Source organism: Panulirus ornatus, chromosome 20, assembly GCF_036320965.1.
Source record: "Panulirus ornatus isolate Po-2019 chromosome 20, ASM3632096v1, whole genome shotgun sequence".
NCBI classification, from domain to species: domain Eukaryota; kingdom Metazoa; phylum Arthropoda; class Malacostraca; order Decapoda; family Palinuridae; genus Panulirus; species Panulirus ornatus.
This window is the reverse complement of record NC_092243.1, coordinates 46,874,674-46,895,878: the sequence shown is the minus strand read 5'-3', so window position 1 is coordinate 46,895,878 and position 21,205 is coordinate 46,874,674. Positions and strand designations below refer to the sequence as shown.

General features: G+C 41.6%; 1 protein-coding gene across 1 annotated transcript in view; it reads left to right on the top strand.

The window, feature by feature from the left end:
- LOC139755746 (exonuclease 1-like) overlaps positions 1-21,205 on the top strand; it is a 41,373-nt gene that overhangs the window by 9,766 nt on the left and 10,402 nt on the right. The window contains exons 3-4 of the mRNA XM_071674376.1: positions 1,673-1,827; positions 17,479-17,585. Of these exons, the coding sequence (XP_071530477.1) occupies positions 1,673-1,827; positions 17,479-17,585 (262 nt within the window). The remainder of the gene's footprint in view (positions 1-1,672; positions 1,828-17,478; positions 17,586-21,205) is intronic.

Here is a 21,205-nt window from a genome sequence, read left to right as displayed (position 1 = left end):
GTAGTGCCAACAGTGTTGTATGGATGTGAAACTGGCTACAGATGAGGAAGTGCTTTGGAGGGTGAATGTTTTGGAAATGACTGTGGTGTGACTACTTATTTGTACTGTAGGAGGAGAAGGTTTTGCACTTGCGAAACCCTATCTTTTGAACTTTCTCTTCTGTCATACAACTTTGTAGGTAATGCTGTGTGCATTAACCTTGACCTTAGTCATTCTGTTGTATTCATCCTCCATCTGTCTTATGCTATACAAGTACTCCTTTACACCTGATTTCCAAAATTTTTAATTTCATTGTATGTCCTCTGATTGCTGCCCCCAAATCTCTCAAAGAATTGTTCATTGTCAATGTCATTAGTGTCTTAAAACTTAAAGGTTGTGGTCGAGTCATCCCTCACTCTTTTCCCATCTGAGGTTGGCAAATTTAAAGCCCTTTGCCTTTCCATATACTTTAGCTCCCATAATTTCGTGTAAGGTGGTTTGATTAAGTAATAAAAGTGTAAGAAACAGTTTTGGTAATAAGAAGAATGTGGTTGAGAAAGCTGAAAAAGGTGTGCTGAAATGGTTTGGTCTTAGGGAAAGAATGAGTGAGGAAAGAGTTGATGAAGAGGATATATGTGTCAGAAGTAGAGGGTACATGGAGAAGGGGAAAGACGAAATTGAAGTTGGAAGGATTAAGTTAAGTGCTTGGGCCTGAACATGCAAGATAGCATGGGATAGAGTGAATTGGAGCAATTTTGTATACAGGGGGTGACATGCTATCAGTGGACTGAACTAGGGCACTTGAAACAGCTTGGGGAGACCATGGCAAAGTCTGTGAGTCTTAGTTGTGGATAGGGGACTGCGGTTTCGGTGCATTACATATGGGTATTAGAGAATTGATGTGGGTGAATGAGGCCATTCTTCATTAATTGCTGGCACTGCCTTGTTAACATGGGAAATGGTGATCAAGTATGAAAAAAAATTATATCTTACTTGTTTGCTGTTTTCTGTACTGGTGCAGTAGCACCAGGAACAAATGAAGAAAAGGCCTAATTTGTTCATGTTGAGTCTTGCTGTCTTGTCTAATATACTGAAGCCAAAGTCTCCTATGCACACCAGGTCCCATAGACATTTCCATGGTTTCTCTTGGCTGCTTCGTATGCCCTCATTCAGTCCATTGACTGAATATCACATCACTCAGATACACTGTCTGCCATGCATGCCTTTCACCCTCATGCATGTTCAGGCCCTGATCACTCAAAAGCTTATTGACTCCATCCTCCTATTTTCAGTTTGGTCTTCCCTACATCTTGTCCCTACCACTGTCTGACAAATATATCTTATACTCTGATGATACAGCCTTGCTGAAGGTGAACAGATGGATTCTGGTGATGGCTCTTGTGCATGTCCATACATCCCATAGAAAACAGAACACCCAGCATAATCTCCAGTTGCTTAGCATTTACCTACACACTGCACCTGTTCATTAAAATAGAAATGCTTTCATTTCCATCTGAACATGTTTGACATCCGTTTCTTTGCAGCATCTCCATCTGCCCATCATCAACCCACCAAAACCACTACATATCCAGCAACCAACCCCAGTTAAACAACTTATGTATATCGTAGAGATTAATGTGTACTTTCAACAGAGCTGCGTGTGATTAGGTTACTGACAAATTTCTTTTTTCAGAATTCGTGAGCGTAACCGCAAGAGGGCCAAAGATTTGCTTAGGCAAGGGAAGACTCGTGAAGCCAAAGAATGTTTCCAGCGTTGTGTTGATATAACTTCAGAAATGGCAGCGGAAGTCATTAATGCTTGCCGTGCCAGGAACATTGATATAATAGGTGATTTACTATGTATGATGGTAAATTTTGAATATTTGCAATTTTACATGTAGATCTTTGTGAAAGACTGTATTTCTTGATGTCTTTCTTTCATACTATTCACCATTTCCTGCGTTAGAGAGGTAGTGTTAAGAACAGAGGACTGGGCCTTTGAAGGAATATCCTCACCTGGCCCCCTTCTCTGTTCCCTCCTTTGGAAAATTGAAAAAAACCGAAAGGGGAGGATTTCCAGCCACCTGCTCCTTCCCCTTTTAGTTGCCTTCTACGACACACAGGGAATACGTGGGAAGTATTCTTTCTCCTCTATCCCCAGGGATAATTTCTTGATGTATTTCTTGTTATTTATATGATCTTCAGTAGAGTCCTTCCTTTTACATTATATTATACTATTCACCATTTCCTGCGTTAGAGAGGTAGTGTTAAGAACAGAGGACTGGGCCTTTGAAGGAATATCCTCACCTGGCCTCCTTCTCTGTTCCTTCCTTTGGAAAATTGAAAAAAACCGAAAGGGGAGGATTTCCAGCCACCTGCTCCTTCCCCTTTTAGTTGCCTTCTACGACACACAGGGAATACGTGGGAAGTATTCTTTCTCCTCTATCCCCAGGGATAATTTCTTGATGTATTTCTTGTTATTTATATGATCTTCAGTAGAGTCCTTTCCTTTTACATTATATTGTTACACCCTTTCAAAATAAAACTTCAAACCACACAAAATTGTGCACTCAGGACAATCAGAGATTGCCTAGCAACTACAAGCAATCAACATCTACATAATGAAATAAAGATCCTTCAAATGCAGTCCTCTTCAGCAGCACTAGGGCCCTCCCACCCAATCCACTAAATAACAAACCACAGCCTCACACTTAAGTAATCTTTACTCACAGATCTCCCCACCCCCAACAAATATAATATTTACAAAACACATACACACTGATATAACTTAGCAAGCACAAAAAATCTGAACTCCCAACACAGCCGTAAAACTTCAGGTCACCAGACATACACCCATCAGAAACAGCACACCCCAAACAAAAACAAATCACCCCCCTCCACCAGCACTCTGGATATCACCCATTTCTATAGCTCTAGAAACACTGTTTCAACATATCCCAAGACCTTTTATGCCTGCAATGCAGCTACCATAAAGAGAGTGAGCATTGACTACTCAGTTTTCCTGTATTCTCTGCACTTAGATGTGCACACACCACAAATCTTTATGACCTGTGGTGCTGACTGGTGGATGTGGCCAGCTTCCTGATTGTTGGTGCTTCATAAGTATAGCAGGTGGCTCCTGGTGCTGAAAGTAAGTATATATTTGTTTATTTATTATACTTAACTGCCATCTCCTGCATTAGCAAGGTAGCGCAAGGAAACAGACGAGGAATGGCGCAGCCCACCCAAATAAACGTACATACATAAACACCGACACATGCACGTATACATACATATAGATTTCAACGTATACATGCATGTACATACACGCTGGAAGGCAGCGAGTTTAGATGGTATCGCAGTGGAATCTATTAAAAAAGGGGTGACTGGTTAGTAAGGCGATTCATTGCATGTATGGTTCATGGAGAAGTGCCTGAGGATTGGCGGAATACATGCATAGTGTCATTGTACAAAGGTAAAGGGAGTAAAGGTGAGTGCTCAAATTACAGAGGTATAAGTTTGTTGAGTATTCCTGGGAAATTATGTTGGAGGGCATTGATTGAAAGGGTAAAGGCATTTCCAGAACATCAGATTGGAGAAGAGCAGTGTGGTTTCAGAAGTGGTAGAGGATGTGTGAATCAGGTATTTGCTTTGAAGAATGTATGTGAGAAATACTTAGATAAACAGATGGATTTGTATGTAGCATTTATGGATCTGGAGAAGGCATATGATAGAGTTGATAGAGATGCTTTGTGGAAGGTATTAAGAATATATGGTGTGGGAGGTAAGTTGCTAGAAGCAGTGAAAAGTTTTTTTTACCAAGGATGTAAGGCATGTGTATAAGTAGGAGGAAAGGAAAGTGATTGGTTCCCAGTGAATGTCGGTTTGTGGCAGGGGTGCATGATGTCTCCATGGTTGTTTAATTTGTTTATGGATGGGGTTGTTAGGGAGGTGAAAGCAAATGTTTTGGAGAGAGGGGCAAGTATGCAGTCTGTTGTGGATGAGAGTGCTTAGAAAGTGAGTCAGTTGTTGTTCGCTGATGATACAGCGCTGGTGGCTGATTCGGGTGAGAAACTGCAGAAGCTGGTGACTGAGTTTGGTAAAGTGTGTGAAAGAAGAAAGCTGAGAGTAAATGTGAATAAGAGCAAGGTTATTAGGTACAGTAGGGTTGAGGGACAAGTCAGTTGTGAGGTAATTTTGAATGGAGAAAAACTGGAGGAAGTGAAGTGATTTAGATGTCTGGGAGTGGATTTGGCAACGGATGGAACCATGGAAGCAGAAGTGAGTCACAGGGTGGGGGAGGGGGCGAAAGTTCTGGGAGCGTTGAAAAATGTGTGGAAGGCGATAACATTTTCTTGGAGAGCTGAAATGGGTATGTTTGAAGGAATAGTGGTTCCAACAATGTTATATGGTTGCAAATCATGGGCTATAGATAGGGTTGTGCAGAGGAGGGTGGATGTGTTGGAAATGAGATGTTGAGGGCAGTATGTGATATGACGTGGTAAGTAATAAAAGGGTAAGAGGGATGTGTGGTAATAAAAAGTATGGTTGAGAGAACAGCAGAGGGTGTATTGAAATGGTTTGATCACATGGAGAGAATGAGTGAGAAAAGATTGACCAAGAGGATATATGTGTCAGAGGTGGAGGGAACGAGGAGAAGTGGGAGACCAAACTGAAGATGGAAGGTTGGAGTGAAAATGATTTTGAGTGATTGGGGCCTGAACATGCAGGAGGGTAAAAGGCGTGCAAGGAATAGAGTGAATTGGAATGATGTGGTATACTGGGGTAGACGTGCCATCAATGGATTGAACCAAGGCGTGTGAAGCGTCTGGGGTAGACCATGGAAAGTTGTGTGATGCCTGGATGTGGAAAGGGAGCTATGGTTTCGGTGCATTATACATGACAGCTAGACACTGAGTGTGAATGATTGTGGTCTTTGTTGTCTTATTCTAGTGCTACCTTGCGCGCGTGTGGTGGGAGGGGGTTGTCATTTCTTGTGTGGTGGGGTGTCGATGGGAATGAATAAAGGCAGCAAGTACATGTGTATATATGTATGTCTGTGTATGTATATATATGTATATGTTGAAATGTATAGGTGTGTATATGTGCGTGTGTGGACGTGTATGTATATACATGTGTGTGTGGGTGGGTTGAGCCATTCTTTTGTTTGTTTTCTTGCGCTACCTTGCTAACGTGGGAGACAGCAACAAAGTGTAATGAATAAATATATATGATTTTATTTTTTATTTTTCTTTGTCGCTGTCTCCCGCGTTTGTGAGGTAGTGCAAGGAAACAGATGAAAGAATGGTCCAACCCACCTACATGCACATGTATATACATACACGTCCACACTCGCACATATACATACCTATACATCTCAACGTATACCTCTATATACACACACAGACATGTACATATGTACACATGTACATAATTTATACTGTCTGCCCTTATTCATTCCCATTGCCACCCGCCACACATGAAATGACAACCCCCTCCCCCCACATATGTGCAAGGTAGCACTAGGAAAAGACAACAAAGGCCACATTCGTTCACACTCAGTCTCTAGCTGTCATGTATAATGCACCGAAACAACAGCTCCCTTTCCACATCCAGGCCCCACAAAACTTTCCATGGTTTACCTGAAACGCTTCACATGCCCTGGTTCGATCCATTGACAGCATGTTGACCAGGTATACCACATCGTTCCAATTCACTCTATTCCTTGCACACCTTTCACCCTCCTGCATGTTAGGGCCTAATCACTTAGTCTTTTTCACTCCATCTTTCCAGCTCCAATTTGGTCTCCCACTTCTCGTTCCCTCCACCTCTGTCACATATATCCTCTTTATCAATCTTTCCTCACTCATTTTCTCCATGTGACCAAATAATTTTCAAAACACTCTTTTCTGCTCTCTCAGCCACATGCTTTTTATTACCACACATCTCTCTTACCCTTTCATTACTTAACCAGTCAAACCACCTCACACCACATATTGTCCTCAAACATCTCATTTCCAGCACATCCTCCCTCCTCTGCACAACTCTGTCGATAGCCCACGCCTCGCAACCATATAACATTGTCGGAACCACTATTTCTTCAAACATACCAATTTTGGTTTCCGAGATAACGTTCTCACCTTCCACACATTTTTCAACGCTCCCAGAACTTTCACCACCTCCCCCACCCTATGACTCACTCCAGCTTCCATAGTTCCATCCACTGCCAAATCCACTCCCAGATAACTAAAACACTTCACTTCCTCTAGTTTTTCTCCATTTAAACATTTAAACTTACTTCCCAATTGACTTGTCCCTCAACCCTACTGTACCTGATAACCTTGCTCTTATTCACATTTACTCTCAGCTTTCTTCTTTCACACACTTTACCAAACTCAGTCACCAGCTTCTGCAGTTTCTCACCCAAATCAGCCACCAGCGCTGTATCATCAGCGAACAACAACTGACTCACTTGCCAAGCACTGTCATTCACAACAGTCTGCATACATGCCCCTCTCTCCAAAACTCTTGCATTCACCTCCCTAACAACCCCATCCATAAACAAATCAAACAACCATGGAGACATCACACACCCCTGCCGCAAACCTACATTCACTGAGAACCAATCACTTTCCTCTCTTCCTGCACATACACATGCCTTACATCCTCGATAAACACTTTTCGCTGCTTCTAACAACTTGCCTCCCACACCATATATTCTTAATACCTTCCACAGAGCATCTCTATCAACTCTATCATATGCCTTCTCCAGATCCATAAATGCTACATACAAATCCATTTGCTTTTCTAAGTATTTTTCACATACATTCTTCAAAGCAAACACCTGATCCACACATCCTCTACAACTTCTGAAACCACACTGCTCTTCCCCAGTCTGATGCTCTGTACATGCCTTCACCCTCTCAATCAATACCCTCCCATATAATTTCCCAGGAATACTCAACAAACTTATACCGCTCTAATTTGAGCAGTCACTTTTATCCCCTTTACCTTTGTACAATGGCACTATGCAAGCATTCCGCCAATCCTCAGGCAACTCACCATGAGTCATACATACATTAAATAACCTTACCAACCAGTCAACAATACAGTCACCCCCTTTTTTAATAAGTTCCACTGCAATACCATCCAAACCTGCTGCCTTGCTGGCTTTCATGTTGTGCAAAGCTTTTACTACCTCTTCTCTGTTTAACAAATCATTCTTCCTAACCCTCTCAATTTGCATACCACCTCGACCAAAACACCCTATATCTGCCACTCTATCATCATACACATTCAACAAACCTTCAAAATACTCACTCCATCTCCTTCTCACATCACCCCTTCACTGAAGTTCCCATTGATTCCCTTGTCTTAAGCTCTTTATTTACCTCCTTCCAAAACATCTTTTTATTCTCCCTAAAATTTAATGATACTCTCTCTCACCCCAACTCTCATTTGCCCTCTTTTTCACCTCTTGCACTTTTCTCTTAACCTCCTGCCTCTATCTTTTATACAACTCCCAGTCATTTGCATTATTTCCCCGCAAAAATCATGCAAATGCCTCTCTCTTCTCTTTCACTAACAATCTTACTTTTTCATCCCACCACTCACTACCCTTTCTAATCTGCCCACCTCCCATGCTTCTCATGCCACAAGCATCTTTTGTGCAAGCCATCACTGCTTCCCTAAATACATCCCATTCCTCCCTCACTCCCCTTATGTCCTTTGTTCTCACCTTTTTCCATTCTGTATTCAGTCTCTCCTGGTACTTCCTCACACAAGTCTCCTTCCCAAGGTCACTTACTCTCACCACTCTCTTCACCCCAGCATTCTCTCCTTTCAAACCCATTAATAAAATCAATCAATGTAGGAATGGATCATGGTGAAGTGCCTGAGGATTGGCAGAATGCATGCTTAGTGCCACTGTATAAAGGCAAAGGGGACAAAGGTGAGTGTTCAAATTACAGAGGTATAAGTTTGTTGAGTATTCCTGGGAAATCATATGGGAGGCTATTGATTGAGAGGGTGAAGGCATGTACAGACCATCAGATTGGGGAAGAGCAATGTGGTTTCAGAAGCAATAGAGGATGTGTGGATCAGGTGTTTGCTTTGAAGAATGATGTGAGCAATACTTAGAAAAACAGATGGATTTGTAGATAGCATTTATGGATCTGGAGAGGTAAATGTGAAGGCAGGCAAGAAGAAAAATTTGAAAGAATGCAAGGAGGAATATGAAAGGGGAGTGACAGAATGTTTAGATGAAAGTGCTGTAAATGTAGGGATGCAGACATGTGTGACTGAGGTGTGGGAAATGTTTAGGGAAAGACTTAAAGAGTGTAGCATTAGTGGTTGAATGCAAGGTTATGTGATATAAGAAAAAAGGGAAATGCATGGTGGATGGACAAGATAAATGTTGTGGAAGAGAAATAAAAAGTGCATGGTAGATTGCTTGAAAGGAATGTACCAATAGAAGCTCAGCAGAGGAGGAGGGAAGAATATGAGATGCTTAAGCAGAATGTTAAGAAGCTGTTAGAGGAAAGCAAAGAAAGTTAAAGAAGATTTTGGATGAAAGTTGAGTGAAATAATATATATATATATATATATATATATTATTTATCCCTGGGGATAGGGGAGAAAGAATACTTCCCACGTATTCCCTGCGTGTCGTAGAAGGCGACTAAAAGGGGAGGGAGCGGGGGGCTGGAAATCCTCCCCTCTCGTTTTTTTTTTTTTTTAATTTTCCAAAAGAAGGAACAGAGAATTGGGCCAGGTGAGGGTATTCCCTCAAAGGCCCAGTCCTCTGTTCTTAACGCTACCTCGCTAATGCGGGAAATGGCGAATAGTTTGAAAGAAAAAGAAAGAATATATATATATATATATATATATATATATATATATATATATATATATATATATATATATATATATATATTTTTTTTTTTTTTTTTTTGTTGCTGTCTCCCGCGTTTGCGAGGTAGCGCAAGGAAACAGACGAAAGAAATGGCCCAACCCACCCCCATACACATGTATATACATACGTCCACACACGCAAATATACATACCTACACAGCTTTCCATGGTTTACCCCAGACGCTTCACATGCCCTGGTTCAACCCACTGACAGCACGTCAACCCCGGTATACCACATCGATCCAATTCACTCTATTCCTTGCCCTCCTTTCACCCTCCTGCATGTTCAGGCCCCAATCACACAAAATCTTTTTTACTCCATCTTTCCACCTCCAATTTGGTCTCCCACTTCTCGTTCCCTCCACCTCCGACACATATATCCTCTTGGTCAATCTTTCCTCACTCATCCTCTCCATGTGCCCAAACCACTTCAAAACACCCTCTTCTGCTCTCTCAACCACGCTCTTTTTATTTCCACACATCTCTCTTACCCTTACGTTACTCACTCGATCAAACCACCTCACACCACACATTGTCCTCAGACATCTCATTTCCAGCACATCCATCCTCCTGCGCACAACTCTATCCATAGCCCACGCCTCGCAACCATACAACATTGTTGGAACCACTATTCCTTCAAACATACCCATTTTTGCTTTCCGAGATAATGTTCTCGACTTCCACACATTCTTCAAGGCCCCCAGAATTTTCACCCCCTCCCCCACCCTATGATCCACTTCCGCTTCCATGGTTCCATCCGCTGCCAGATCCACTCCCAGATATCTAAAACACTTCACTTCCTCCAGTTTTTCTCCATTCAAACTCACCTCCCAATTGACTTGACCCTCAACCCTACTGTACCTAATAACCTTGCTCTTATTCACATTTACTCTTAACTTTCTTCTTCCACACACTTTACCAAACTCAGTCACCAGCTTCTGCAGTTTCTCACATGAATCAGCCACCAGCGCTGTATCATCAGCGAACAACAACTGACTCACTTCCCAAGCTCTCTCATCCCCAACAGACTTCATACTTGCCCCTCTTTCCAAAACTCTTGCATTTACCTCCCTAACAACCCCATCCATAAACAAATTAAACAACCATGGAGACATCACACACCCCTGCCGCAAACCTACATTCACTGAGAACCAATCACTTTCCTCTCTTCCTACACGTACACATGCCTTACATCCTCGATAAAAACTTTTCACTGCTTCTAACAACTTGCCTCCCACACCATATATTCTTAATACCTTCCACAGAGCATCTCTATCAACTCTATCATATGCCTTCTCCAGATCCATAAATGCTACATACAAATCCATTTGCTTTTCTAAGTATTTCTCACATACATTCTTCAAAGAAAACACCTGATCCACACATCCTCTACCACTTCTGAAACCACACTGCTCTTCCCCAATCTGATGCTCTGTACATGCCTTCACCCTCTCAATCACTACTTTCCCATATAATTTACCAGGAATACTCAACAAACTTATACCTCTGTAATTTGAACACTCACTCTTATCCCCTTTGCCTTTGTACAATGGCACTATGCATGCATTCCGCCAATCCTCAGGCACCTCACCATGAGTCATACATACATTAAATAACCTTACCAACCAGTCAACAATACAGTCACCCCCTTTTTTAATAAATTCCACTGCAATACCATCCAAACCTGCTGCCTTGCCGGCTTTCATCTTCCGCAAAAAAGACATTAACTGAATACTGAAAGGTTTTGACCCTCACAAGCCTGGTGATCCTTTTGAAATTTCCCTTATGTGCTGAAATATGTGCAGTTACGTAAGATAAACCTCTTGAAATACTGTTAGAGATGCCTTTGGAGAGAAGCAGAGTGCCAGTGGAATGGAAAAGGGTGGATGTCATACTTGATTATGAGAAAAGAGACTAGGAACAGGCACTGAGCTACAGGTGGATCTCTTGGGGACAGGTGCTGAACTATGGATGGATCTCAATGAAGATTGGTCTGTAAGGTTCTGGAGAAGATAATTAGAAAGCAAATGGATGACTTTCTACTGGGGAGAAACTAATTAAGTTGGTTTGTAACATAAACTTAGTGTCTATCATCTTGTTAATTTAAGTGAGAGATTGATTACTAATGCTTACTTCATAAATCATTTGTGAATAAAAGTAATTTTGATACTTGAAAAATGTAAATGTTTGTCTTTTAGTACTAAAGTTTGAGGAAAATGAATTAAACTACTAATCATCATAAAGGTTCAAAAATCAAAATGGTTATAGTAAACATATTATGTGGCAGATGGGGTTGTGTCTTCCAAATATGTTATGGGCCCCATGGTTGCTTAATCCAGCACTACTCTTTTCTGTAGGAGTATGTTTTGTCTAGGTACAGTGATATGTAAGAGGTTTCAATTGAGCTGTAGAAGTAGCACCCCAAGTGGATATTTTGTCAGCAGAACCAATGTATTACTTCTGACTTTTCTTATCAGTGTTAGATGTAGGGCAGTTGTTTTTTTATAATCAGAATTCTCCCCCAGTTTATCCAACAGTTAAAGTTCTCACCTAGCTGGTTTTGAGAGGTGGTAATGCTGGTGGGACATCTAACCTTCGTGTTAGAGACTCCCTCAGCTGTGCCATATGCCATGGTTTAATACTTCGGGTTTTTCCAGACCACTTCAGCATTCCTGGATTCTAGAATTTACATGTTTGGATTTTTTCTATAAGATTTGTAGGCAGAGTTTTGGAGAATGCATGATAGATGACCTGTATAACTTTCACCCTTCTGCTTAACCCCTTACCACCTCAGTTAGACTGATAGATGACCTGTATAACTTTTGCCCTTCTGCTTAACCCCTCACCACCTCAGTTAGACTTCCTTTCCAGTCTTGAGAATCTAAAATTTTCCAAATTGTATCAAAATAGTTTTTTAACCATACAGTTTCAAAGATATTCAAACAACAATAAAAAAGATTAAAGATACCTTTCATCCTCAGCTTTCATTGGCAATATGATATGTAGAGGTATGTAATTTTGCTAGTACAATGCACTAGAAAGTTGGGGAGTAAGGCATGATTATCAAGAGAGTTGCCACTATGCATATTTTGTTTTTTACTTTACCTACACTGAGAGGTTGATTACTGGTTATTTTTATGTTTGTAAAATTACCAGCTGCATCAATCACATGCAGTGTTGTTAAGGTCAGATGAGTGCTAGCAACACTTTATCTACTTGTGCTAAAAATACCTTTTCATGTTTCATCTTGGTTAATTTTCAATGCTAGAAGATTCAGTGTCCATAAAATCAATATTCACATGATCTTAAAACAGATTTTATAAATCTAGCAAAAGCTGCTCATTTCCTCTGTAGAGAACTCATGGGGATGTGTCTCTGGCATGGCTAGAGGCTGACTGACTGTGGGGAGAAATTGTTGCATACCACCAACTCAGCAACCAGCCAGGTATGGCATGAGGCTTGATAATAAGAGGCATGAAACTCAATTTGCATATATACGTTTAAAGGAGTCACTCATCTTGTATAGATTTACATCTTGAGGAATTAGGGTTAAGATAGTACCATTAGGTTTGGAAAACCTTTGTCTTTTCTTGAGAATGTGATGGGGTGATAATGACTGAGGCATAATGTCTAAAAGTTTACTCCAGCCTTATGTAAAAGTGCCCTTTAAGATACCCTAAGTCATAAACATTTTATGATTTGTAAGTTTTGTAGCAGTTTGCCTCCTCAGTATCGTAGGATACAGCCGTAATGTATAATATTGAGGTTTACTTAAAAAGGAGAAGATTAGTGAATTGGATGCTATATCCATGTCCATACAGAGGATTTTCTTGTCATTGATAACAATGTCTTTTGGGGTCAGAGAAACCCAGATCCTAGTTTTGTGGCCCCATTGTGATCCATTATTGGAGGACTTGATCAGTAGAGTATCAGATATTTATATTATTATTTTATTTATTTATTTTGCTTTGTCGCTGTCTCCCACGTTAGCGAGGTAGCGCAAGGAAACAGACGAAAGAATGGCCCAACCCGCCCACATACACATGTTTATACATACATGTCTACACGCACAATATACATACCTATACATCTCAATGTACACATATATATACACACACAGACATATACACATATACACATGTACATAATTCATACTGTTTGCCTTCATCTGTTCCCATCACCACCTCGCCACACATGGAATAACAACCCCCTCCCCCCTCATGTGTGTGAGGTAGCGCTAGGAAAAACACCAAAGGCCCCATTTGTTCACACTCAGTCTCTAGCTGTCATGTAATAATGCACCGAAACCACAGCTCCCTTTCCACATCCAGGCCCCACACACTTTGCATGGTTTACCCCAGACGCTTCACATGCCCTGGTTCAATCCATTGACAGCACGTCGACCCCGGTATACCACATCGTTCCAATTCACTCTATTCCTTGCACGCCTTTCACCCTCCTGCATGTTTAGGCCCCGATCACTCAAAATCTTTTTCACTTCATCTTTCCACCTCCAATTTGGTCTCCCACTTCTCCTCGTTCCCTCCACCTCTGACACATACGTCTTCTTGGTCAATCTTTCCCCACTCATTCTCTCCATGTGACCAAACCACTTCAAAACACCCTCTTCTGCTCTCTCCACCACACTCCTTTTACTTCCACACATCTCTCTCACCCTTACATTACTTACTCGATCAAACCACCTCACACCACATATTGTCCTCAAACATCTCATTTCCAGCACATCCACCCTCCTGCGCACAACTCTATCCATAGCTCACGCCTCGCAACCATACAACATTGTTGGAACCACTATTCCTTCAAACATAGCCATTTTTGCTTTCCGAGATAATGTTCTCGACTTCCAAACATTCTTCGAGGCTCCCAGAATTTTTGCCCCCTCCCCACCCTATGATTCACTTCCGCTTCCATGGTTCCATCCGCTGCCAGATCCACTCCCAGATATCTAAAACACTTCACTTCCTCCAGCTTTTCTCCATTCAAACTTACCTCCCAATTGACTTGACCCTCAACCCTACTGTACCTAATAACCTTGCTCTTATTCACATTTACTCTTAACTTTCTTCTTTCACACACTTTACCAAACTCAGTCACCAGCTTCTGCAGTTTCTTACATGAATCAGCCACCAGCGCTGTATCATCAGCGAACAACAACTGACTCACTTCCCAAGCTCTCCCATCCACAACAGACTGCATACTTGCCCCTCTTTCCAAAACTCTTGCATTCACCTCCCTAACAACCCCATCCATAAACAAGTTAAACAACCATGGAGACATCACACACCGCTGCCGCAAACCTACATTCACTGAGAACCAATCACTTTCCTCTCTTCCTACACGTACACATGCCTTACATCCTCGATAAAAACTTTTCACTGCTTCTAACAACTTGCCTCCCACACCATATATTCTTAATACCTTCCACAAAGCATCTCTATCAACTCTATCATATACCTTCTCCAGATCCATAAATGCTACATACAAATCCATTTGTTTTTCTAAGTATTTCTCGCATACATTCTTCTTACCTCCTTTGTTCTCACCTTTTTCCATTCTGTACTCAGTCTCTCCTGGTACTTCCTCACACAAGTCTCCTTTCCAAACTCACTTACTCTCACCACCCTCTTCACCCCAACATTCTCTCTTCTTTTTTGAAAACCCCCACAAATCTTCTCCTTTGCTTCCACAAGATAATGATCAGACATCCCTCCAGTTGCACCTCTCAGCACATTAACATCCAAAAGTCTCTCTTTCGTGCGCCTATCAATTAACACGTAATCCAATAACGCTCTCTGGCCATCTCTCTTACTTACATACGTATACTTATGTATATCTCGCTTTTTATCAGATATTATGTTCTGTTATATCTTATAGTGTCTTTTTGGACTTCACCAAGGATTACTAGGAACTGCCCTTAGCAAGAAATATCTCTTCTTTGATTAAGGAACTCATGTTATTGTCTCAACCCGAGGTTTGCGTTGGAGCAAGTGAGAAAGTGGCCTCTACCTTGGCATTCTTGAGTATTTCTTTCAAGGAAATCAGAAGACTTCAGGCCCACTACTTTTAGCTCCAGGAAAGACTATTCTGATGGACCTCCAAATCATCATTCAATGTACTGATGTTTGTTTTTGCTTTTGGATTTATTCATATCCTAGATTTTCTCTAAAGGCACCTCCTTCATATAAGTATGCTTGCATGCTCATGGAACAGACTGCTGAGGAGAGAAATGTAAGTCTTGAAAAGTATAAAACCCTTTTTTCTCTGAAATAGTATCCAGCAATTTGTTTTGCGTAAGTCAAGGGAGCAAATGGGAACTTCAGTGAAGGGCGCAAATGGGGAGGTGATAACAAGTAGTGGTGATGTGAGAAGGAGATGGAGTGAGTATTTTGAAGGTTTGTTGAATGTGTTTGATGATAGAGTGGCAGATATAGGGTGTTTTGGTCGAGGTGGTGTGCAAAGTGAGAGGGTTAGGGAAAATGATTTGGTAAACAGAGAAGAGGTAGTAAAAGCTTTGCGGAAGATGAAAGCCGGCAAGGCAGCAGGTTTGGATGGTATTGCAGTGGAATTTATTAAAAAAGGGGGTGACTGTATTGTTGACTGGTTGGTAAGGTTATTTAATGTATGTATGACTCACGGTGAGGTGCCTGAGGATTGGCGGAATGCATGCATAGTGCCATTGTACAAAGGCAAAGGGGATAAGAGTGAGTGCTCAAATTACAGAGGTATAAGTTTGTTGAGTATTCCTGGGAAATTATATGGGAGGGTATTGATTGAGAGGGTGAAGGCATGTACAGAGCATCAGATTGGGGAAGAGCAGTGTGGTTTCAGAAGTGGTAGAGGATGTGTGGATCAGGTGTTTGCTTTGAAGAATGTATGTGAGAAATACTTAGAAAAGCAAATGGATTTGTATGTAGCATTTATGGATCTGGAGAAGGCATATGATAGAGTTGATAGAGATGCTCTGTGGAAGGTATTAAGAATATATGGTGTGGGAGGCAAGTTGTTAGAAGCAGTGAAAAGTTTTTATCGAGGATGTAAGGCATGTGTACGTGTAGGAAGAGAGGAAAGTGATTGGTTCTCAGTGAATGTAGGTTTGCGGCAGGGGTGTGTGATGTCTCCATGGTTGTTTAATTTGTTTATGGATGGGATGGTTAGGGAGGTGAATGCAAGAGTTTTGGAAAGAGGGGCAAGTATGAAGTCTGTTGGGGATGAGAGAGCTTGGGAAGTGAGTCAGTTGTTGTTCGCTGATGATACAGCGCTGGTGGCTGATTCATGTGAGAGACTGCAGAAGCTGGTGACTGAGTTTGGTAAAGTGTGTGAAAGAAGAAAGTTAAGAGTAAATGTGAATAAGAGCAAGGTTATTAGGTACAGTAGGGTTGAGGGTCAAGTCAATTGGGAGGTGAGTTTGAATGGAGAAAAACTGGAGGAAGTGAAGTGTTTTAGATATCTGGGAGTGGATCTGGCAGCGGATGGAACCATGGAAGCGGAAGTGGATCATAGGGTGGGGGAGGGGGCGAAAATTCTGGGAGCCTTGAAGAATGTGTGGAAGTCGAGAACATTATCTTGGAAAGCAAAAATGGGTATGTTTGAAGGAATAGTGGTTCCAACAATGTTGTATGGTTGCGAGGCGTGGGCTATGGATAGAGTTGTGCGCAGGAGGATGGATGTGCTGGAAATGTGATGTTTGAGGACAATGTGTGGTGTGAGGTGGTTTGATCGAGTAAGTAACGTAAGGGTAAGAGAGATGTGTGGAAATAAAAAGAGCGTGGTTGAGAGAGCAGAAGAGGGTCTTTTGAAATGGTTCGGGCACATGGAGAGAATGAGTGAGGAAAGATTGACCAAGAGAATATATGTGTTGGAGGTGGAGGGAACGAGGAGAAGAGGGAGACCAAATTGGAGGTGGAAAGATGGAGTGAAAAAGATTTTGTGTGATCGGGGCCTGAACATGCAGGAGGGGGAAAGGAGGGCAAGGAATAGAGTGAATTGGAGCGATGGGGTATACCGGGGTTGACGTGCTGTCAGTGGATTGAATCAAGGCATGTGAAGCGTCTGGGGTAAACCATGGAAAGCTGTGTAGGTATGTATATTTGCGTGTGTGGACGTATGTATATACATGTGTATGGGGGTGGGTTGGGCCATTTCTTTCGTCTGTTTCCTTGCGCTACCTCGCAAACGCGGGAGACAGCGACAAAGCAAAAAAGAAAAGAAAAAAAATATTTCTCTTTAAAAAAAGAGGAAAAAACCCTGAATGTGCTGTGGCTGTCCTTGGGTTAGCACCCATGATGTGTAAATTATGAGTTTTGATGGGCTGGTGGAGGTTCCTGGTTGGCCAAAGGTGGACCTAGAACAAGCGAGTGGATGTAATCATGTTTAAGCTGTTCATGAATGGTGAGTAATGGCTAGTGACTCCTAGGTGGAAATCATGACGGTTGGAACATCTATAATGACATTCTCAGGTAATGTGCTTCTGGGATACCACTGTGTAGAGAAAAGGCTTTTCATTTTTCACATGAATATACAGTACACAGTGATTAGGAGTTTACTCAAGAGATCTCTCATTTCCAGTGGCACCATATGAAGCTGATGCTCAGTTGGCATATCTGAACCTGAGTGGCATTGCTCAGTTGGTCATTACTGAAGACTCGGACCTTGTCCTCTTTGGATGCAAGGCTGTAAGTATTTTTTTCATGTTACACTGAAAAAAAGATTTCATATTAAATGAAAGAATGTTTTATAAAAGTAATAAGACAACCAAGGAACAGGTGATATAGTTCTCACCTTTCCAAGGGAAAAATATAAGTAGTATGTTTGAGGAAAGAAACTTGGATGTTCTGGCTCAGAGTGAAACGAAGCTCAAGGGTAAAGGGAAAGAATAGTTTGGAAATGTCTTAGGAGGAGTCAGGAGTTGGTGAGAGTATGAGCTAAGGAAGGAGTAGCACTACTCCTGATGAAGGACTTGTGAGACTGTGTGATAGAGTGTAAAGAAGTAAATTCTAGATTGATGTGGGTAAAACTGAGAGTGTATAGAAAGAGATGAGATGGTTGATTATTGGTGCTTATGCACCTGGCCATGTGAAGAAAGTCATGAGATGCAAGTGTTTTGGGAGCAGGTAAGTGAGTGTGTCAGCAGTTTTGGTGTATGAGACCAGATATCAGTGATGGGTGATTGAATGTGAAGGTACATCATGTGGTGGTTGAGGGTATATTTGGTGTGCATGGGGTATTCAGTGTTATGAATGGAAATGGTAAAGAGCTTGTGGAGTTGTGTGCTGAAAAAAGACTGGTGATTAGGAATAACTTGTTTAAGAAGAGAGATATACACACGTATACATATTTGAGTAGGAGAGATGGTCAGCCGACATTATTCGATTACATATCATTTGATAAGCATGTAAAAAAGAGACTTTTGGATGTAAATGTGCTGAGATGGGCAGTTGTTGGGATGTCTGATCACCATCTTGTGGAGGTGAGGGTGAAGATTTGTAAAGGTTTTTGAAAAAGAGGAGACAGTGTTGGGGAGAAGAGAGTGGTAAGAGTAAGTGAGCTTGGAAAGGAGACTTTTGTGGAGAAATACCAGGAGAGACTGAGTGTAGATTGGCAAAAGGTGAGAGCAAAAGAAGTGTGGGAAGTGGGTTAGGAATGGAAGGTATTTAGGGAAGCAGTGATGGCATGTGCAAGAGATGCATGTGACATGCAAAAGGTGGGAGGTGGGTAGATTAGAAAGGATAATGAGTGGTGGGATGAAGAAATGAAGTTGCCAGTGAAAGAGGAAAGAGAGGCGTTTGGGCGGTACTTGCAAGGAAGGAGTGCAAATAGTTTGGAGATGTATAATAGAAAGCAGTTGGTAGTCAAGAGAAAGGTGCAAGGGTTTGAAAATGAAGGTGAATGAGAGTTGGGGTAAGAGAGTATCAGTAAACTTTAGGGAGAATAAAAGAATGTTTTGGAAGGAGGTAAATATTGTGCAAAAGTCAAGAAAACAAATAAGAACATTGGTAGAAGGGGCAAAAGGGAAAGTGATAACAGGTAGTGATGGAATGAGGTGACAGAGTGAGTATTTGAAGATTGCTAAATGTCTTTGATGATGAAGTGGCAAATGTAGGATGTTTTGGTCAGGATGGTATGTGAAGTGAAAAAGTCATTATTCTGAAGGATTGCTGAATGTGTTTGATGATAGAGTGGCAGATGTAGGGTATTTTGATTGGGATGGTATGGGAAGTGAGTCATAATGGGTGGTTTGGTGAAGAGAGAAGAGATGGTGAAAGCCTTGCAGAAGATGAAATGTGGCAAGATGGAAGGAGTGAATGGTATTGCAGTTGAAATTGATAAGAAAGGGGATGACTGTATTGTTCATATAGAGTGTTTTGGTTGAGGTGGCATACGAAGTGAGAGGGTGAGGGAGAATGATTTAGTAAACAGAGAAGAGGTACTGAAAGCTTTGCAGATGAAAGCCGGCAAGACGTCGGGTTTGGATGGTATTGCAGTGGAATTTATTAAAAAAGGGGGTGACAGTGTTGTTGACTGGTTGGTGAGGATATTCAGTGTATGTATGGCTCATGGTGAAGTGCCTGAGGATTGGCGGAATGCATGCATAGTGCCATTGTACCAAGGCAAAAGGGATAAAGGTGAGTGTTCAAATTACGGATGTGTAAGTTTGTTGAGTATCCCTGGAAAATCTTATGGGAGGGTATTGATTGAGAGGGTGAAGGCATATACAGAACATCAGATTGGGGAAGAGCAGTGTGGTTTCAGAAGTGGCAGAGGATGTGTGGATCAGGTGTTTCCTTTGAAGAATGTATGTGAGAAATACTTAGAAAAACAAATGCATTTATGGATCTGATAGAGATGCTCTGTGGAAGGTATTAATAGTATATGGTGTAGGAGGTGAGTTGCTGAAGCAGTGAAAACTTTTTATCGAGGATGTAAGGCAGGTGTACAAGTAGGAAGAGAGGAAAGTGATTGGTTCTCAGTGAATATCGGAGTGCTGCAGGGGTGCGTGATGTCTCCATGGTTGTTTAGTTTGTTTATGGATGGGGTTGTTAGGGAGGTTAATGCAAGAGTTTTGGATAGACGTGAAGTATGGAGTCTGTTGTGAATGAGAGGACTCTGTAATTTGAGCACTCACCTTTATTCCCTTTGCCTTTGTACAGTGGCACTATGAATGCATTCTGCCAATCCTCAGGCACCTCACCATAAGGCATACATACATTAAGTATCATTACCAACCAGTCAACAACACAGTCACCCCCTTTTTTAATAAATTCCATTGCAATACCATCCAAACCCTCTGCCTTGCCGGCTTTCATCTTCTGCAAAGCTTTTACTGCCTCTTCTCTGTTTACCAAATCATTCTCCCTAACCCTCTCACTTCGCACACCACCTTGCCCAAAACACCCTATATCTGCCACTGTATCATCTAATACATTCAGCAAACCTTCAAAATACTCACTCCATCTCCTTCTCACATCACCACTACTTGTTATCACCTCCCCATTCACCCCCTTCACCGATGTTCCCATTTGTTCTCTTGTGTAATGCCTTTTATTTACCTCCTTCCAAAACATTTTTTTATTCTCCTGAAATTTAATGATACTCTCTCACCCCAACTCTCATTTGCACTCTTTTTCACCTCTTGCACCTTTCTCTTGACCTCCAGCCTCTTTCTTTTATACATCTCCCAGTCATTTACACTATTTCCCTGCAAAACTCATCCAAATGCCTCTCTCTTCTCTTTCACTAATAATCTTACTTCATCATCCCACCACTCACTACCCTTTCTAATCTGCCCACCTCCCATGCTTCTCATGCCACAAGCATCTTTTAAGGAAGCCATCACTACTTCCCTGAGTACATCCCTTTCTTCCCCCACTCCCCTTTCGTCCTTTGCTCTCTCCTTTTTCCATTCTGTACTCAGTCTCTCCTGGTACTTCCTCACACAATACTCCTTCCTAAGCTCACTTACTCTCACCAATCTCTTCACCCCAACATTCTCTCTTCTTTTCTGAAAACCTCTACAAATCTTCACCTTCGCCACCACAAGATAATGATCAGACATCCCTCTAGTTGCACCTCTCAGCACATTAACATCCAAAAGTCTCTCTTTCGCATGCCTATCAATTAACAAGTACTCCAATAACGCTCTCTGGCCATCTCTCCTACTTACATACTTATGTATATCTCTCTTTTTAAACCAGTTATTCCCAGTCACCAGTCCTTTTTCAGCACATAAATCTACAAGCTCTTCACCATTTCCATTTACAACACTGAACACCCCATGTACCCCAGTTATTCCCTC